General features: G+C 36.0%; 1 protein-coding gene across 2 annotated transcripts in view; it reads right to left on the bottom strand.

The window, feature by feature from the left end:
- Positions 1-3,899: 3,899 nt before the first annotated feature.
- The window catches only part of cacna1ea (calcium channel, voltage-dependent, R type, alpha 1E subunit a), a 201,891-nt gene continuing 186,357 nt past the window's right edge, over positions 3,900-19,433 (bottom strand). For both annotated transcript variants that reach the window (XM_017357424.4, XM_073910150.1), the window contains 9 exons: positions 17,934-18,039; positions 17,749-17,856; positions 17,205-17,305; positions 16,829-16,935; positions 15,325-15,448; positions 11,733-11,861; positions 9,574-9,715; positions 8,950-9,125; positions 3,900-7,595 (listed from right to left, as the gene is read on the bottom strand). In XM_017357424.4, the coding sequence (XP_017212913.4) occupies positions 7,104-7,595; positions 8,950-9,125; positions 9,574-9,715; positions 11,733-11,861; positions 15,325-15,448; positions 16,829-16,935; positions 17,205-17,305; positions 17,749-17,856; positions 17,934-18,039 (1,485 nt within the window). In that variant the 3' untranslated portion in view covers positions 3,900-7,103. The remainder of the gene's footprint in view (positions 7,596-8,949; positions 9,126-9,573; positions 9,716-11,732; positions 11,862-15,324; positions 15,449-16,828; positions 16,936-17,204; positions 17,306-17,748; positions 17,857-17,933; positions 18,040-19,433) is intronic.

Below are 19,433 nucleotides of genomic sequence, written 5' to 3'. Positions count from 1 at the left end.
ACATGTAATCTATGCAAGGCCAACAAGAGCGACAGGATGTCCATCAAGAGTAATTTTTTCATAGATAGATATTTTGTAGTTTTTGGTGTGTATTTGTGGTAACATGAGAAATATGAAATGTACAATACATTAATTGGACAACCAAGATTGCCTTTTGCATGTAATACAGCTGAACAAAAATAAATGTACTGTATAAATACAAATGCTCATATTTTTTCTATGTACTATTTACTCTTTTCAACATATATCAGATTTTTTTTTTTATTTTAATTTCCACGGACCATCATGGTGAAAAAACAACTAATAATTTTGGCTCACACAATGACAAATACTATGTTTTGGTGGCCATAGCCAAATTACTGACACCATAAATAGATTTCGAAGCATGAATTAAAAATGTTTTGGATAATTAATTACATTTTTCAGACATGAAATAAAGTTCTGAAGTTCCAGCAAACTTCAGAACTTGATTTGCACTTCGAGTTTAGAGCATATTAAGAAATGTACCAAAGCAATTGAGAAAAACTGTAATGAAAAATATTGCATTATTGTCGTTCATTAGCAGATTCGAGGGATGATGAAATCGAGCTGCACCAACAATCAAACCTCTCTGCATAAAAAAACTGTTAGAAGTGTAGTCATCAGAGGACCTGAAAAACACAGACATTTAAACCACCTCATACATACAATTCAGTACATTCATACATACAAAAATATAGCATCTGTGAAAATCTCACTAAATCTCTCACTAAATATATAAATATAATTAAAACTAAATACACACTTCAGAAGATCACTTTCAAGAGCTGTGATGAATCAAAAGTTCTGCTTTTACAGTAGAGAGTGATGCTTTCCCCACCTAACTCCAGCTCACAGACTAATGTTAGGTTTACCACAGACCTGACAAGTACATTCAGTAAAGGAAAGTGTCATGTGGAGAATGTCAAATACAAACAAATACAACTTTTCAATCTTCAATCAAATGTTATGGTAATTAAAAAGGGATTTGTTTAAAATGTATATACCGTGAGAACAAGGAAATATGATCATATTACTGCAGTTTTTTCATCATTGCATTGGTTCCCTATTAAATATCATAAACATTTTGAAATTTCATTGACCACCTACAAACGCCTGAATGGCTTAGCTCCGCAGTATTTAAGGAAGCTCCTGGTGCATTATAGTCCCTCACATCCACTACGCTCAATTAGTTCTGGACAATTGATTATTCCCAGAATATCAAAATCAACTGTAGGTGGTAGACTTTTCTCTTATCTGGCACCTAAACTCTGAAACATCCTTCCAAGCACAGTTTGGGAGGAAGACTCACTCTGTCAGTTTAAAACTAGATCCACCAGAGCTGGATACATTATAATTTGAACGACATCTACACTTATGTAGTCTGTTTTTCATCATTCCCGAGTTTTCCATAATCCTGGATCAGGCCATATCCTAAGCAGATGCTGTGGTGGTCATGGAAGAGTGGAGAGAGTGAGAATGATTCCTGAAAAAGGCCCAGTGACAATCGAGTCTTCGCATTGATCCCAGGAGCCAGCCTGAACATCCGCCGGTGACCCAATCACACCTGCAGCTTTTCCACATTAAACGTCCAAGGTATTTCAGCCTTCAGTGCCTAGACTGCAGCTCTGCACAGGACAATTGGCCAGAGGAGAAATGGTCATGCCCAACTTAGCCGGGTTTCTCTCAAGGTTTTCTTTTCTTTCACTTTCGTCATTTAGTGAAGTTTGTTCTTTGCCACTGTCACCACTGCATTGCTTGTTTTGGGATTTGTGGAGCTGCGCATCACTGGATTTGCTCTTCAGTGTTTGGACTTTCAGCAGTGAAATTTAAACCACACTGAATTAAACTAAACTGAACTTCACCTCTAAAAATGTGTCTGAAACAGTTTCAGTTTGCTAGGGCTTCAATGTTAAGCTGCTTTGACACAATCTACATTAAAAAGCCCTATAGAAATAAAGATTAATTGAATTAAATTGAATTGAAGCATATGAAAGTATCAGGTATTTATAATCTTTTTTTATTGATTATCAACAGAGAAAAAAATGCATGTTGTTGTCCCTTCTTAAAATGTGTCAGCTCCTACATGCAAACAAATATGAATTGGCTGATGGATGCTTTGGTTTAGAGCAGCAGCAGTGATGTGATGAGCAGATGGTGGTCTCCATCACATATGCTGACCTGATGTACCAGGCAGATTGGCAGCACCTGGAACAGGTTCAGCTCTATGCGTCGCTTCTGGCTTCACTTGCGCATAAACATAAAAGGCAGAACGCTTCACCTGTCACTGAGAAATGTCTATATGGACTCTTCTCATACCCTGACACAATATTTTCTTCTTTTTTCGGCGGTCGGTGAGGGTCAGTAGCAGTTTAGATTCAAAACTGTTTTTGTGTGTGATTGCAGGAGGCCTATAGAATTTATATCCTATTGAAAGTTCTTGGGAAAATGTCAGGTTAGCAAAACATATGGAATAGTATATATAGCTTTCATAGATTAAACTTTAAAAAACCTTTTAAAACAATAGAATGATGTACATAAAATGTCTTAAGCTATTTTTGTCTATCTATTCTTCAATACATCCATTTTCTCTCATTTTGTCTATTTGTCCATCCAACTGTCCATCCATCTATTTGTCCATTTTTCAATCTATCTATTTATCAGTCTGCCTATCCATTCATTTTGTCCATCTATTAATCCATTTATCCATACATTCATCCAGTCCATCCATTTCTCGACCCCTCCATACCCCTCCCCTGCTTATGCGTTCATCTTGTCCATATCCCTTTATTTGTCTATCAATCAGTCTATCCATCCATCCATGAATCTATCCATCCATCCGTCCCTCCGTCCGTCCATCCATCCATCCATCCACCCATCCATCCATCTATTTGTCCATCCATCCATCCATCCATCCATCCATCTATTTATCAATTTGTCCATCCAACACTTTTTCCATCCATCCATCTATCCATCCATCCATCCATCCATCCATCCATCCATTCGTCCATCCCTCCATCTGTTTATCAGTCTGCCCATCCATCCATCTATCCATATACCAGTCTGCTCAGTCATCCATTGTCCATCTACAGTATCCATTCATTTGTCTATCAATCAGTCTATCCTTCCATCCGTCCATTCATTCATTTTCTATCCCTCTATCTATTTCAGTCTGCCTATCCATCTTTTGTATCCATCTGCCCATCCATTCATCTTGTCCATCCATGCATCCATCCATTCCTCCAACTATTAATCAGTCTGCCATACATCTGTCCATTTATTCATCCATCCATCCATCCATCCATTTGTTCATCTCCCATCTATTTATCAGTCTGCCCATTCATCCATCCATCCATCATCCATCCATCCATCCATCCATCCATTTGTTCATCTCCCATCTATTTATCAGTCTGCCCATCCATCCATCCATCCATCCATCCATCCGTCCATCCATCCATCCATCCATCTAGCGTGGGATCACCAGTAACCTCTTCCTCAATTCTTTCTAAAATAATCCTTACAGTTTACTGTTATATATTTAGCATGTTTGTGGGCATTCTCACTTTTTTTTGTAGAAAAGCAGATGGTTGTGCTTCCAGGAAAGTGGGACAGGCCAAATATAGTCAGCAGCAGTAAATCATCATCAACAACACGAAGCTGAAGCGCTATAGAGAATCTCACAGTTTGAAATGGAGTTTATAAATAACTGTGATACTGCCAATAGGGCCATATAGGAGAGAAGAAATAGTTTTTAACACCCTCAGAGCTGACTGAAAACAGCATCAACTCTAGTCACTAAAACAGGGCACAGCGTCAAGTACAAACTGTTTAAAACGCCACACAAAACATTAGTAATAAGATTTAGGAAGCAAAGACTGAGCTGCAACGGAAATCTTTTTTTTTATTTCATATAATTCACAAGGCAGCTACCCCCAGCAGGCCATGAAAAACGAGTACCAAATACTCACTATTCACATTCAGAAACATGTCAAGAAAACAAATTACAACACAACACATGATACAGAAATTCTCTTTAGGGAAACTGATGCTTTTTTAAAGATGTTGGATATAAAAAAAACTAACCAGAGTGTTTTTTCAAAGTAATAAAAATGATATGTAATTATCATTTTTGATTTTCTTAGTATTTTCTTGTGTGGAATTGAGTGAAGAGATGGTCAGAAGTGGCATCTTTGGAAACCAATAAAATCAGTTCCTTACTTTGGCTATGTTTCTCTGTAGACTAATATTATACTTTACGTCCATTTCCTACAGCTACATTTCAATTCCAACTCCACCATATTCAGGCTAAACAAACATTCTGAATATCTGCAATACCAAGCACATCAGAGGGGAATCCAGGACTTGTTGAGTTTCTAACCCAAGCTATTAATCTACTACAAATTACAAATGACAAAGGTTATTTGTAACTGCTTCCCCATTCTCTTAATCAAAATACAGTGGTGAATCACACTGAAACAGGCCTAGGTCATATTTTACCCAGGTTTTTTATTGTTGCTGTTCTTCTGAAATTATAATATGCATAGAAACCCGATTATTGATCATTTTTGTGACATTATTAACATTTCCTCCAAATTCTCATTACTGCAACACTGTAAAACCTAAGCATTTAGTGTCAAAATCACTAAATCAGGGGCAGCACCTGTGGGGAGTTTGCATGTTCTCCAAGTGTTCACGTGGGTGCTCCGGTTTTCCCTAAAAGTCCTAAAACATGTGCTACATGTGAATTGGGTAAGCGGAATTGTACGTATTGTATGTGTGTGAATGAGTGTGTATGGGTGTTTTCCAGTGATGGGTTGCAGCTGGAAGGGCATCTGCTGCGTGAAATATATGCTGGAAATGGCAGAATAAAAGCACTCGACCGAAAAGAAAATGAATGAAAGAAATAAGTTAGTTAAATTTTTTAAAAGGTTACTTTGACTCAATAAAAAAAGAGTTATGATAACTCATGAACTAATCATATTTAGCAGAACTCAAAACGAAGGAGTTATGAATGAATGAATTATATTTATTGTGTTAACTTAACTCTAAAACTAGGAGCAATACCAAACCTTTTGAGTAGCTATATAGTTGTTTGGACTTAGTTTGTTGAACTTATCTGATAACTGAACATAAAATGTTTAAGTTATTAATACTCTAAAAGTTCGACAATAAAAATTATCAGCACAAATAATACATGTGTATATGACTCTATGGATAGTCATAGTCATATAGTTTTTAGTACTCAAACCATATTGTTTCAAAACTTAAATGGTTTGGCGCAGATAACCTCAGGTTTTACAGTGAATGAATACAGATGTTTTTTCTCATGAGAATAATATTATGCATGCTTTCATTTCGCAAAAGTTCACAGCCATATCACCCTGCAGCCCAAGACCGGTTACTCACTAAGCGTTGAGCCTGGTCAGTAACTGGATGTGAGACCTCATAGGAAAACTAGGCTGCTGCTGGAAGGGGTGTTAGTGAGGCCAGCAGGGGGCGCTCAACCTGCGGTCAGTGAGAGTCCTATTGCCTCAGTAAAAAGTGAAGGGGACACCAAACTGTCAGTGGGCGCCGACTTTTGAATGAGACATTAAACCGAAGTCCTGACTATCTGTGGTCATTAAAAAAATTCCATGGCATTTCTGGCCTCCTGGCCAAATTCCCTTCATCGGCCCTTACGATCATGGCCTCTCAATCATCCCCATCCATTGAATTGGCTGTATCACTGTCTCTCCACTACACCAATGTATGGTGTGTGGTGAGCGCACTGGTGCCATTGACCTGTGGCTGCCGTTGCATCATCCAACTGGATGCTGCACACTGGTGGTGGTGTGGAGAGACCCATTTCATGATTGTGAAGCACTTTGGGGGTATGACCATACACAATAAAAGCGGTATATAAATAAACATTACTTACTTACTTACACAGCATATTTTGTTTTCTGAATTTACTGTATGAAATGTAATGTTGCAATGCAAAAAATGTAATAATTTTCCATGCCAAAATTTACTTGTCCTCATTTTTTCAGAGTGAAATAGTGACCCTGACATGCTCAGCGAAATTCACCTAAAAGAGACATTTTGAAGATTTCCTAAGGGCCAAGAAATATCTGGATTTGTCCTGATATAAAAAATAGAAATTGGTCAAAAATCTAAAGTCTAAACAAAAATAACATGGAGCATGTGAATCATATCCATTTCAAATAGACTGCATTACAAATAGATAGGACATGATCATCGTGTCACAAAAGATAACATCTTTAAGACAGTTTAGGCTCTTTACAGAAAACATGGCTTTGAGACTTCTCAGTACATATACTGGATTTGTAACATTTACATATGGTACATGAGTCCTCTATATGGACTCTATTGTTAAAGGCCAGGACGTCACCTGGATCCACTTGCATTAAATGTCATGCACTATTCATCAGGCCCTTCGCATCTCCGTTCCCTTCATGGAATGTCAGTCATTATTTTGATATGCAGTTAAAGGGGTTTTTTACCTCCCGTCATAGACAGACTGAACATCATTGCCTGTGGTCTGAGTGTGTGTATTTGATATGTATGTGCGTGAGTGTGTACCTCCTAAATGAACCAACAACACAGGTAGTAAAACCATCTGGATGCCAAAGCTCTGGCTACTCTCTGCCCATTAGCCTCTGAAAATCAAGAAGACATAGTTTTCACATGTATGTTGCTATATATACCATGTTAGGAAAGAACTATGTAAACACTGTTTTTCATGTCTTCTGCTGATGGGGGTGTCTCAATATGTCAAGGTTGGAAACCTGAGTGCATTTGGCAATGGCCCGAATCTGCATAAGCCTGCACTTTATCAACAGGATGGTGCATCAAGAGAAAGAGTAAGGGCACCAACCTGATCTTAAACCACAGTGTGCTCATGCTAGGACTTGATCATTCAAACCTTTCACCACAATCCGGCTATGAGATCTTCTTCTGAGATGGTTACACACCTCCACATTCACAGACACACAAATAAACACACACAGGCATATTTTCCCTGGACTGAGGCACAAAGTTCAGAGGCATCAATCCAGCCCCTTATGGTGACACCGAATTTGCCCCTAACAGCGGTCATCCTCATCGGTGTCACTGAGAAGCTCACAGCCGGACGTCCCAGCTGTGGCTTGTGCTAGTCGTTTGCGGAAATGTCCATTAGGCACCTGCCAGGAGTGACGTAGCTGTGGCGCCGAGCTAATGGTATTAGAGCGGCCCAGGCTGGTTGCTATTGCAGCCTCAAAAGTGAGAGTCTCCTCCACACCACTGGAGTCTGGACTGTTGACGTCCTCCTGCAGTGGCAGGTAGGGCTCTGAGATGTAGCGGTGAGGGGTAGAGTGGGCCATGGCGGTGCCTGGGCCGGTTGCAGTGGGCTCCTCTCCTTCCTCTGCGGGTGGAGCTCGTGGCCGATCATCCCCTGGTGCTGGATGGGCACGGCACACTAAAGGAGAGTAGGAGATATGAGGCCGAGGGCGAGAGGGTGTCTGTGGGAGTTGGCGGCGTCCTCGAGGCGTCCCTGAATCAGACGTGGAGGCAATAGGGCTGCCTGTATTATTTCCCTACAGGGACAAGAAAACATTTGTGGGTAAATACAGTTGAAGTCAGATTTATTAACCCTCCTAAATTATTAGTAATTATTATTAGTATTAATAATTAATGATTCTGATTACAACTGTATCAGCAATGGGGTGATGGAATACAAAAATCATGACTAAAACATTTGTCCAAAACAGCAGCTTACGTTCAAGACATACAAGAGAGCTTACATGAGTAAAATATATCATTTTTTTAAATTCTCTGAATAATAATCTGAAATTATCTTATTTAACTAGTAATTTAAGCTCATGAATAAAATGATCCATGTAAGGTTAGGTTATTTTAGGTTACTTTATTTATACCTGAAAGTAGATTTGGTGTGCAGTCAAGAGTCCTCATTTCATAATAGTACCCCCCCCCCACACACACACACATACACACAAAACAAACTCACATAGTGAAAACAACAACACATGGACATAAGGACATAAAATATAAACATACAGAACACTCTTTCAAAAATAATAATAATATTTATATAAAAATAAAATAAAAACAATAAAGGATACGTCAACAACTACTTTAAGGGCAAATGTTTAAAACAATCTCTAAAATGTAAAATATATAAGTCCCAGAAACACTTCTGCTTGAGTCCTTATTGCAATATCTAATGGCTGCTGGTATGAATTTTATTTTATTTTTTTGGGATTATTTAGTTCTACAGCTTGATATTAAAAACCTGAGACCAGAAGAAAGGAGCTGAAACTGAGTATACAGGACAAGCAGTGTCCCTTAAAATTTAATTTGTAATTCTCTTTAGCTGCCTCGTGTACACAGCTTCCAGACTGGCTAGTGACACCCCAGTCAGCTTACTAGACCACTTAACTATTTGATTTAGTGTGTTTTTATTCTTAACAGAGAGATTCCTAAACCATGACACCAATGTAAAAGATAAATCGGATACAAGAAAAGCATGGTAAAATAAAAATGTGAGGTATGTACAGACTGATGAAGTTATCAAATAACAAACAAACACATTCTTGAATAAATGCTGGCCTTTTTGCATTCTCCAGATTTCCTTTTAATATAATATCTTATATGCACATTGAGGAAGAAAATTTGGTACTTACAGTAGCAAAAACTACTTGCATACAGTATATGAACAGATGTACAATACACCATTAAGGGTTTTATTAAATTATTAATCAATGATTATTTTTTTTACAATCCTACAAGCCTTTTCCCTTGAGTGAGGATGCTTGCATTGATGATCTTTGATGATCTCTTGATCTTACAATTCAATAAACTGATCATTAAATGCTGATTTATCATGGGAATTGGCATCTCCAGTATGTGTGCACGTGTTTGTATCCTCACCTGTCTGAGAGCTGTGTGCTTCCTCCCCTCACTGGGCGATGGAGAATGACGTCTCTCCTGAGACTGACTCCTTTCCTCTGAGTTGCAGCGAGACACATCTGGAGACAGCAGGTGTCTTCGTTCTTTAGACCGTCCTCTCTCTTTGTCCACTGGCTCCCGCAGGTTTGACCTGACACCTGCACATGCACAGACATAAGCACATGTTTAAACATAAACGTGGTATCAACACAGAACACATGCACATTGATGTTCATGCCCAACTGAGCCTGGTTTCTCTCAAGGTTTTTTTTTTTCCCTTTACTTTCGCCAAAGTCGTCAAAGTTGGTAAAGTCTGTTCCTCGCCACTGTTGCTACTGGCTTTCTTGATTTGGGACTTGTGGAGCTGTGCAATGATGGATTTGCTCTTCAGTGTTTGGACTTTGCAAAGTGAAATTTAAACTACACTGAACCCTGAAAACTGGACCGACACAGTTTCAATTTAGTAGAACTTTTATCTTAAGCTGCTTTGACACAATCTACATTGTAAAAGCGCTATAGAAATAAAGATGAATTGAATTGATACTATACAAAGATTGTTTTTCTTTTCAATTTTAGTACCAACTGCATCCTTTAATGCAAACTGACCTCTGAAGCTTCTTTGCCTGGGTCTCTCCAGCCGGTCAGGACTCACCCTCTCCAGAGAGAACTCTTCCTGCCAGTCACCATTTACACACTGATCCCCGATGGTGGAGAATGAGCGCTTCATCAGTTTGTTCTCTAAAGAGGCCTGTTGTACATGTGCAATGCACAAATACATACAGAAAATAAACAGAAGATCCATACAAAGCCCAACAGAGCACACAGATCAACAAACAGCCACACACAAACACAAATACTGTATTATGTTATGTTGCAAGATGTTCACTCTCTTTGAAACCATACATACATTACATTAAATAAGACTACATGATGTATGTGAAATGGGTTTCGATAAACAAGTTTTCTGAGCTAGGTTCTAATGAAGGCAACTACCACCTCCCATCATTCCCTGCTGGAAAAATAACTAGTAAGTCAGGCTGGTTCTGGAAACTGGTTAAAGCATCCTCACTAAATTAAAAAGTGATACAGGTTAACTTTAGGCACACCAGTTAATCAACTATCTAAAATTTGACAACATTTAAAGCATATATAATATGTACTAATTCTAAGTATAAAAATACTTAAAAAATTTAATAAATATATATATATATATATATAAAATGTATGTCATTAAACTGAATATATATATATATATATATATATATATATATATATATATATATATATATATATATATATATATATATATATATATATATATATATATACACACTCACTCAGTGCATTCGGAAAGTATTCATAGCGTTTCACTTTTTCCACTTTTTTTTTTTTTTTTGTTACAGTCTTATTCCAAAACAGATTAATTTCATTTATTTCCTCAAAATTCTACACACAACCAAAATAGTTGCAAATTTATTAAATATAAAAAAAAATCACATGTACATAAATATTTACAACCTTTGCTCAATACTTTGTTGATGCACCTTTGGCAGCAATTACAGCGTCAAGTCTTTTTGCATATGATGCCACAAGCTTGACACAGCCTCTCAAGCTCTATCAGTTTGGATGGGAAGCGACGGTGTACAGCCATTTTCGGATCTCTCCAGAGATGTTCAATAGGATTTAGATCTGGTTTTAGATCTGGATTTAGATCTGATGGGCCACTCAAGGACATTCACCGAGTTGTTGTGAAGCCACTCCATTGATATTTTTGTGGTGTGTTTTGGGTCATTGTCCTGCTGGAAAATGAAACGTCGCCCCAGTCTAAGGTCAAGAGCACTCCGAAGCAGGTTTTCATTCAGGATGTCTTTGTACATTGCTGCATTCCTCTTTCCCTCTATCCTGACTATTCTTCTAGCTCCTGCATCTGAAAAACATCCCCACAGCATGATGCTGCCACCACCATGCTTTACTGTAGGGATGGTATTAGCCTGGTAATAATCTGTACAGTATCTGGTTTTCTCCAAGCGTAACGCCTGGCATTCACTCCAAAGAGTACAATTTTAGTCTCATCAGACCAGAGAACTTTGTTTCTTATGGTCTGAGAGTCCTTCAGATGCATTTTGGCAAATTCCAGGTGGTACAGAACGTACCTGAGCTCAATTTAGAGCTTCACGGCAAAGGCTGTGAATACTTATGTATATGTGATTTTTCAGATATTTTATTTGTAATAAATTTGCAACAGTTTCAAAAAACTTTTTTTACATTGTCATTATGGGGTATTGTGTGTAGAATTTTGAGGAAGTCAATTAATTTAATCCATTTTGGAATAAGGCTGTAAAATAAAAAAATTTTTAAGTTAAAACTTTCTGGATGCACTGTTTATACTGAAACATATAAACATATAAATATAGCAAAAATAATAATAATGTATCATTGACAGTGTGTGTAACTGATATTGATGTAGCCTTCTGTGTATAATTCATTATTAAAATTATATTTAATTATTTTATTATATTTAATTGTTATATTTTCATAAATAACCTTTTTATAATCACTGCAACATAAACACACCAGAAGTTGGTTTAAGGGAACATTTCCAGTAAAAATTGCCATCACAGTCCCACCAAATGAAAAACAACAGCTTTCTACCCACTGCTTCCATTCCCACTTTGGAACCAATGCCCACAATGATGCTAATCACAGTGTAGGATTAGAGAAAGCAGCTAGTTATCAGCGCAAGTCTAAGCTAACACAGGCAGTACCTGTGGCTCTACCGCCAGGCGAGGCATGGAAGAGGCTCGGATAGAGACGCCTCTTCCTGGCACTTGCAGTGGATCAGCCTGCATGCTAGTGGGGCACATCACACTGCTAAATTCTTTGTGCTCAGGCACCTACGCAGTTAGAGAGAGGAGAAAAACGGGGAGGAGGAAAGACATTCAGTCCTTACTTAAAAATACACTTACTATAACAGAATCAAGTGTATTATGTATAGAATTATTGTTATAGAATTGAATTGCAGCAAGGTTTACAGCCTAAAGTAAAAAAATCTCCTTTTTTATTACTTTATTACTCAATAAGAATCCATAGAGGAAAAGTAAAGTGGCAAAAGGACACGTCGTAAGCAAAAACACGTAGCCAATACGCATGAGCAACTGATAGGGGGTGTAGAGCGTTTCAAAGCAGAAGCCACAGATACTGGGCGTAAACACAAGCGCTCTTGCACAACAGAGATTCAAACATAAACCAACTTAAAAACCCTAGCGTTATATCACAGCTCATAAGAAAAAAGCAGAAAAAAGCTACCAGGAGAGATAGAAAATAAGAGCATAAGACACATAAGAGCACAGGAAGACATCTAGGCTTGTGTGTAACTGCTTACTGGTTATATAATCTTGACCTAGAAGTCTAACCTTGAAAAACCACATCAATAAACCCTTCCAAACCTCTAAAAGAAAGAAAGAAAGAACACAAGTCTCTAAAAGCACTACCGTTACGAGGCCAGAAAACAAATAATAAAGAGATGGCAAAAAAGCTGCAAATGTGGGGAAGTCTGGAAAGGTAGAAGCATCATGCAAGGTGGAAACCAGGGAGGTGATGTTCATGCAGATGACCTTCTGATAATTAAGCTTTCAACACAATCACATGGCACATTTATGACATTCATAGAAGACCATTTTTGCCACACAAAAATAGAGATGAAATATAATTACAAATATTAGGTCCAAAATTTTAAGATGAAAAGTTATGGTTTGACTTTTGAGAATATGATTATTTTAAAACTTAAAAGGTCAAAATTAAACTGTAAAATACGGATGTCGTAAGAGGCCATGCTTAAAAATATTTTTTTTCTCGTTTTGTTTTGATCTTGACATAACAAAAAGTTGTTATGTCGTGATTACGACTTATCTTTTTGCTTTAATTTATGTAGCATTTATTTATGTATTTATTATTATTATTATTATTATTATAATAATAATAATTATTATTATTATTAATAATAATAATAATATCTGGCCAATGTATGACCACACAACCTATTTTTTTCTGCCTGGATGCCCTAGGCATGCTTAACGTTGAAGCCGTGGGAACGGGGGGCTAAGTTAAGTGTGCAATACATAGGCTTGTACGGAAGTGTTAAATCATTTTTATAAGAATCAGTTTAGTTCAGCTGGACATGTTATGCTACAGATATGTGGGAAGCACCGCGCGTCTGTTACAAGCATCTCTGAGCTGCAGGAGTGACGAGAATGATACGATATGACGGATCCAAACTCGCAGGAAAAGGATTGTTTTCTAACTACTTCATTTAAAATAACATAGTTGGTCTGTATGGATGTCAATTTCAACAAAGTCCTGTGATCGATCTTGATTTAAATTAACGATCAATTACAGATTAATCGTTATGACCACTCCATCAAAAACACAATAGATACTTCCCATGGCAATGTGCATACAGTAGCTTCATATCGCATTATTTGCAGGAACTCACTTTTTAAAGTCATTGTAAATAACTTGTGGAAATGAAAAAAGCAAAAGCAGGATCTTCAGCATTCTTCATAATTTAATTCATAAATGCAGCAAGTTATTTGGCGCCATATTAAGTTGCTTTAACAGTTTAACAGTTGAGAGGATTTTATTGTAAATTATGATATAAAATTTTAGAAAATAGGAATAATTTTTTTATTATTTTTGTCTCTTTTTCTTTTAATCAAACAATTATTTGTATTGGTCATGTAAGGGTCATATATTAACAACTTCTACTGTTGTGTGTGGGATGCTGTGCATACTATTTAGCATTTTTGCAGAAGTAGATAAATGCTGGTGCAAAATTAAATTCATGTAAATTCATATGGACTGGACAATGATTGACAAATGACGAATTTGACGAAACTCCACATGTTAATATCAGCTGCCTATATAAGTTGGAGTCAGGAAAAGAAAGTGGTTGTGCGCCTCCTCAATGTAACTTTTGCATTGCATTGAGGATAACAGAATTCTTTGAATCAAATTATTAATTTGTATCCAATAAATTGTTAAGATTTTGAACATTGAAGAAAAACCTCTCCTGACCTTTTTTTTGAACACGCATGGAATTGATTGAAAATTACAACAATAATCATATACATGAATATAATCATGAACGTAGATTAATTATGAGCATGAGCGTTTTGAGCTCATATTAGTATAGCTTTTCTGAAAGTTAGTGTTGCAAGAATGCATGTCTGCAGTTAGGCAGACTCACTGCTCTAGTCTTAACACTCGTGCTGCCCCTTCATTATAAGCAATCATTAAGTTACATGAGGAATATTCTGTTTTAAAGGCCAGAGAGTACATGTAAAGAATATCGGTGGCCTGGTTATATTAGGCAGGAATAATAATAATATCAAATAATAATAATAATAAAAATCAATACATTAATAAAATACATAAAACAAGTTGTGATCACAACATAACTTTGTTATGCCGAGATGATGAGATAATTAAGTCGTGATCACAAGAAAACAACTTTTTGTTATAATGAGATAACGAGAAAATGAGTTGTTATGTCAAGATCACAAGTTAATTTAAGTCATGATCATGACAAAACAAGAGAGAATAAATATTTTAACACATGGCTTGTGAGGACCGTAGAAATATTAAACTTTGCATCATTTAAAATGTAGTTGAAACCTGATTAACTTAATAAAGTAAGCTAAAGTTACAAAAACATTTGTAGTCATGACTTTTGTGATATCATTTTTTACAGTCTATGGCCTTATCAGAACAATTTTACTTTGTCCCTCTTAATTCCAATTTATCAAATGTTTTTCCCCATTTTTTTAGAGGTTCTTCAAATTTTAAATAATATTTGCTGCTTAAAAAACAACATAATAATTAATAAACAATAACTGACCAAAGTTTTACACTTATAAAACCTTGTATTATTGACCAGATGCTGCCATTTACTGTCTGTAGTTTGCAAACCCCAAACAAGAATATAAAAAAAATGAGACTATTATACATTAGAAGAATATTCTGTTCCACTGTTCTATTCATAAAACGTTCAGTGGATCAGCGTCTTCAGTATGTGGTATTCAGACCCTGTTACCTTTTGCATTTGATTCTAAAATGAATTATTCATAAACCCCCATGGAATTAAACGCTGAGCTTGAGTCTGAGTATATATACAGTCAGAGAATTTGAAATAGCTGATGAATTTGAATGTTTCACCAAACATAGCTATTAGGTATTTTGTGCACACAATGAAAACAATGAATGTCTTATATGTCATGCAAGATTTGTTAAGGCCTACTGTGTCAATATGTAAGAGATGAGATGCATTAGTTGGTGCATTTCGGATTTAGCTTCTCATACCATGCTTTGCAGGTGATACGGGTGTTGGTATTCCTCCCTCTCCTCCATGCTGTCTTGGGTCATGGGCTGCATGAAGAGATCTTGAGGAGAGATAGGACTCAGTGCCACAAACCCACCTCTAGTGCTGAGGAAAAAAGCAAAGTCAATTATGTGGGCTTGCAAAACAAAACAGGATGTGGAAAAAGCTAGTCATAGTTTTGATGGATCTGAAATTAGTTCCCTTTGTGTGACATTGCCTGATACACACAAAAGGCCGAGACCCCTGAGCTGGGAATAGACCAAGATTTTTTTAAAGTTGGATTTATATAAAATATACATTAAATAACATAAAATATGTGTCATATAATATGTTGTTTTTATGTTATGTAAAAATTGTTTTAATATTTTGTAAAAAACAACATAATTCTATAAATATGTCTCTTCAAAACATTGCTCTAAACTCTGTATATAATGAAAAATTTTAAAGAACTAAGGTGGGAAAGTGCAGACCAGAGTTATTAGTAAATAAGTTTAAATGGACACCAATAATCTGATTTTAATTAAGACAATACTCCTATCAAGAGTTTACCATTTAAACAGTGATTTTTGAATAATCCGAGTAAGGTCATAATAATAGTTTGTGGGCATGCATAAAATGTTCCTGAATAAAAGTGAATGTGCCAAACTGCAGTCAACAAATTAAAAATGAAACACCTGAAACTACATGAAACTCCAGAGGAAATGTGTGAAAGTGTGGTGACGCAATGGTGTTAATCGAAATATGTGATATAACATGTAAAACGGGATCATGAAAGGAACATTCAAAAAGTAACTCATGTAAACACCTTAATCATATTCTTGTCTTATTTAGATTAAGGCAAATAATTTCATTACTGATGTCCATGTAAACATAGTCATTGTTATCTAACACCAAAAGAATAACTTTAACAAAGTCATTGCTTGAAATAAAATAAAGATGAAATGGAAAAAATTCAGCAATAAACCTTAAATTGCTTTTACATTATTTAGTTGCCAAAGCAAAATTTCTCATTCGTGTTAGGATCACGCACTGACATACTAAACAATGATTTAATAACTAAAAATAGCAAAAAGTAAAGAAAAAAAAACAATTAAGATATTAAAAACAAACAAACAAAAAGAAACATTTAAAAAATCATTCAAAATATTAACCCTTGTGAATCCTTATAAAATAGTTTTTATTTTGTAAGGATTTTTATTTTTTAAAAAGTTTTTATTTTGTCACATAATGTCATTTCTGATCATTGACCTATCTAAAAGTGTATAATGAATAGTTAAATAAAAAAAACAACAGTCACATTTTGTAAAGAAGCTTGTTTTGTTAAAGCATTTAACAATTTTAGAATTTAAAAAGTTATAATCCTTTAATAAATATTTATTTATCAATTAATGCTTTGGCAGTTATCAGGACTGATGCTGTTGCTGTGATGCACATTATTCAGGGCCAATGTAAGCACACACGCAAACACACAACATATACAATTACAGGGCAGATCCTGCACTGTGAGTCAGGAATGGCAAAGCCTTGGCACTGCAGAGGATGTCCTGCGGCAGCGAGGATGCATCCATGCGTTGGAACATTGGTGCGTGTTTCTGCAAGACAATATCAGATGGTCAGCAAAACCTCACCAGTGGCACAATGACCCAGTACCCATTAAAACAAACCACAGGAAATGCACAATGATATATAAGGATTCGTTAACGTGTCTTTACTGAAATTAATACTATTGCATACAGTTATACGCTAGAATAACAAGCATAATTAATAAACCTGAGGTTGTAAATTGACCTGTTTTTAGCTCTCAAGCTTCATATATCTTAAGTTTTAGTCACCAGTGCTGCAGAAGTTAACATGTCTCTACCTGTTCCTCGAGCTGCTGACGGAGCTTCTTGGCTTTGTTCTGCTTGTAGTAGTCCATGATCATCATGGCTGCATAGATCTTCCCAATGGTCATGTCACTAGCTGGAAAAAAGAGTTGTTTTTTTGTAGTAAATGAATTTTTATCCAGGCTGCAAAACACATTTACATTTAGGGACGTCAGTGGTATCCCTAGTGGACAACACTGGTACAACAATAACAGTGATAGTTCATCCAAATGAAAATGCATTCACTATTTATTCTCTCCCATGTGGTTTCAAACCTATGAGTTTCTTTCTACTGTTGGAAACAAAAGAAGATATTTTGAAGAAAGCTCAAAACCTGTAACTATTGACTTCTATAGTAAGAAAAACAAACACTATGGAAGTGAATGGTTATAGGTCTCCAGTTTTCACTGAAATATCTTCCTTTCTGTTCAACTGAAGAACAAAGTTAAAAAAAAAAAAAAGTTTTGTAATAAATGAACGACGAATAAATGATGACTATCCCTTTAAAAAATCAAAATCTGCCATACTCCAATCTCTTACCTTTGTGAATGGGTACAAGCAGATCAAGAGATTTCTGTGAGAGATGCGGCCAGATGACACTGATTTCCTTCTGCAGTTCAACATCCATCTGACCCCTGTCTTCCCCTCCTATTAAACAATGATCATTTTGCTAATATTATTGTGTTTTTTATTTATAGACAAAGAAATAAATGAGTGATGCCAACCTCGAGCAATTTTAATGTCCAGTGCGGTGCGTATGAGGGCCATAAGTGTGGAGGTGAAGTGGACAGACATGTCTTCATCCACTGGCATGTTCATCAGAACCAACCGCTAAAAGCAGATCGCCATAAAGACAAAAGACAAATGAAATACAAGAACCGCAAAACTAAACAGTGGCTGTGCATGATTTTTAAAACGCTAGACATCTAGGTTTTCTAAGTTATCAACTTTTACACAAAGAAGATGTCACAATATCACGATTCATGCACACAGTTGAAACACATATATTGGAGAGGGACAGATTAGAAACTGGGAAAGTTTGACGGATCACACTTTATGAACATGCCCTTTGTAATTTGTCTGTAATTGTTTTAAAAACTCTGTATTAAGACTTGCATGGTTTAATAAAAAATATTACTGAAATTTACAGGAGATAATACATGAAAGATCTAGATTATTTAAACAAAAAAATCACGTGTATTTTGGACTAGGGGTGATGCCATCATTTTAGGTATAAAGCCAAATAATTGCACTTGGTGAGCACAACAAATGATATCTTGGAGCTAATAGCTAGAGTGTACAATAGGGCCTATGAGATCCAAAATAGATTTTTTGGATGAACACATCACTGTTTTGTCCTATCACTCTCTAATGCTTTGTCATTTCAAAATTACATTATGAACAGAGAGATTAAACTGTTCTATCAAATTTTAAATAGTGCTACTTCAGCAGCCCTTTGTGCTTTGGTACCAACACTTAATATAAGGACTGACCATTTCACCAGATCTGCAACTATTGGATGTCTGCTGTTACCAGCTTTTAAAAACTGTTGTGGCCAGAGATCCTTCTTTTATGTATCCACAAAAGCCTGGAATGAGATCCTACAACATCTAAAATCAAAACCAACACAGAGACTTTAAAACAAATCCCATGCTCGTCATCTAATGGTCAACTATCGCTGTGGCCACTGAGAAAGTAGCCTGTTTGGTGATTGTTTGTACTGTGCTCATGTGTTGATGGATGAGATGGCAAGTGTGTCTGTATGTTTTTATGTTTTAGGGAAACCTGCTGAATAGCATTCATACTGAGTCAGGCCCGATTATCTTTTAATCTTTACCGGTTTAAAAAATTACAAAAAATAAAAATAAAAATAAAACTTATTACCACAGCACGACTCGAAATACAAACAAATTATATTTTGTCACATTGCATTATTTAAAAAGGTGGTTATTCCAAAAAAATGAACAAAAAAAGTTAAAATAAATAAATGAGCTAAATATAAATACAGCTGAAGACAGAATTATTAGCCCCCTTTGAATTTTTCTTTCTTTGTTTTATTTCGGCTAGAATAAAAGCAGTTTTTATTTTTTTAAAAAACATTTTAAGGGACAAAATTCTTAGCCCCTTTAAGCAATTTGTTTCTATAGTCTACAGAACAAACCATCAACATACAATAACTTTCCTAATTACCCTAACCTGCCTAGTTAACCTAATTAACCTAGTTA

This window comes from Danio rerio, chromosome 8 (assembly GCF_049306965.1).
Source record: "Danio rerio strain Tuebingen ecotype United States chromosome 8, GRCz12tu, whole genome shotgun sequence".
In the NCBI taxonomy this organism is placed as follows: domain Eukaryota; kingdom Metazoa; phylum Chordata; class Actinopteri; order Cypriniformes; family Danionidae; genus Danio; species Danio rerio.
This window is presented reverse-complemented; position numbering and strand designations above follow the sequence as displayed.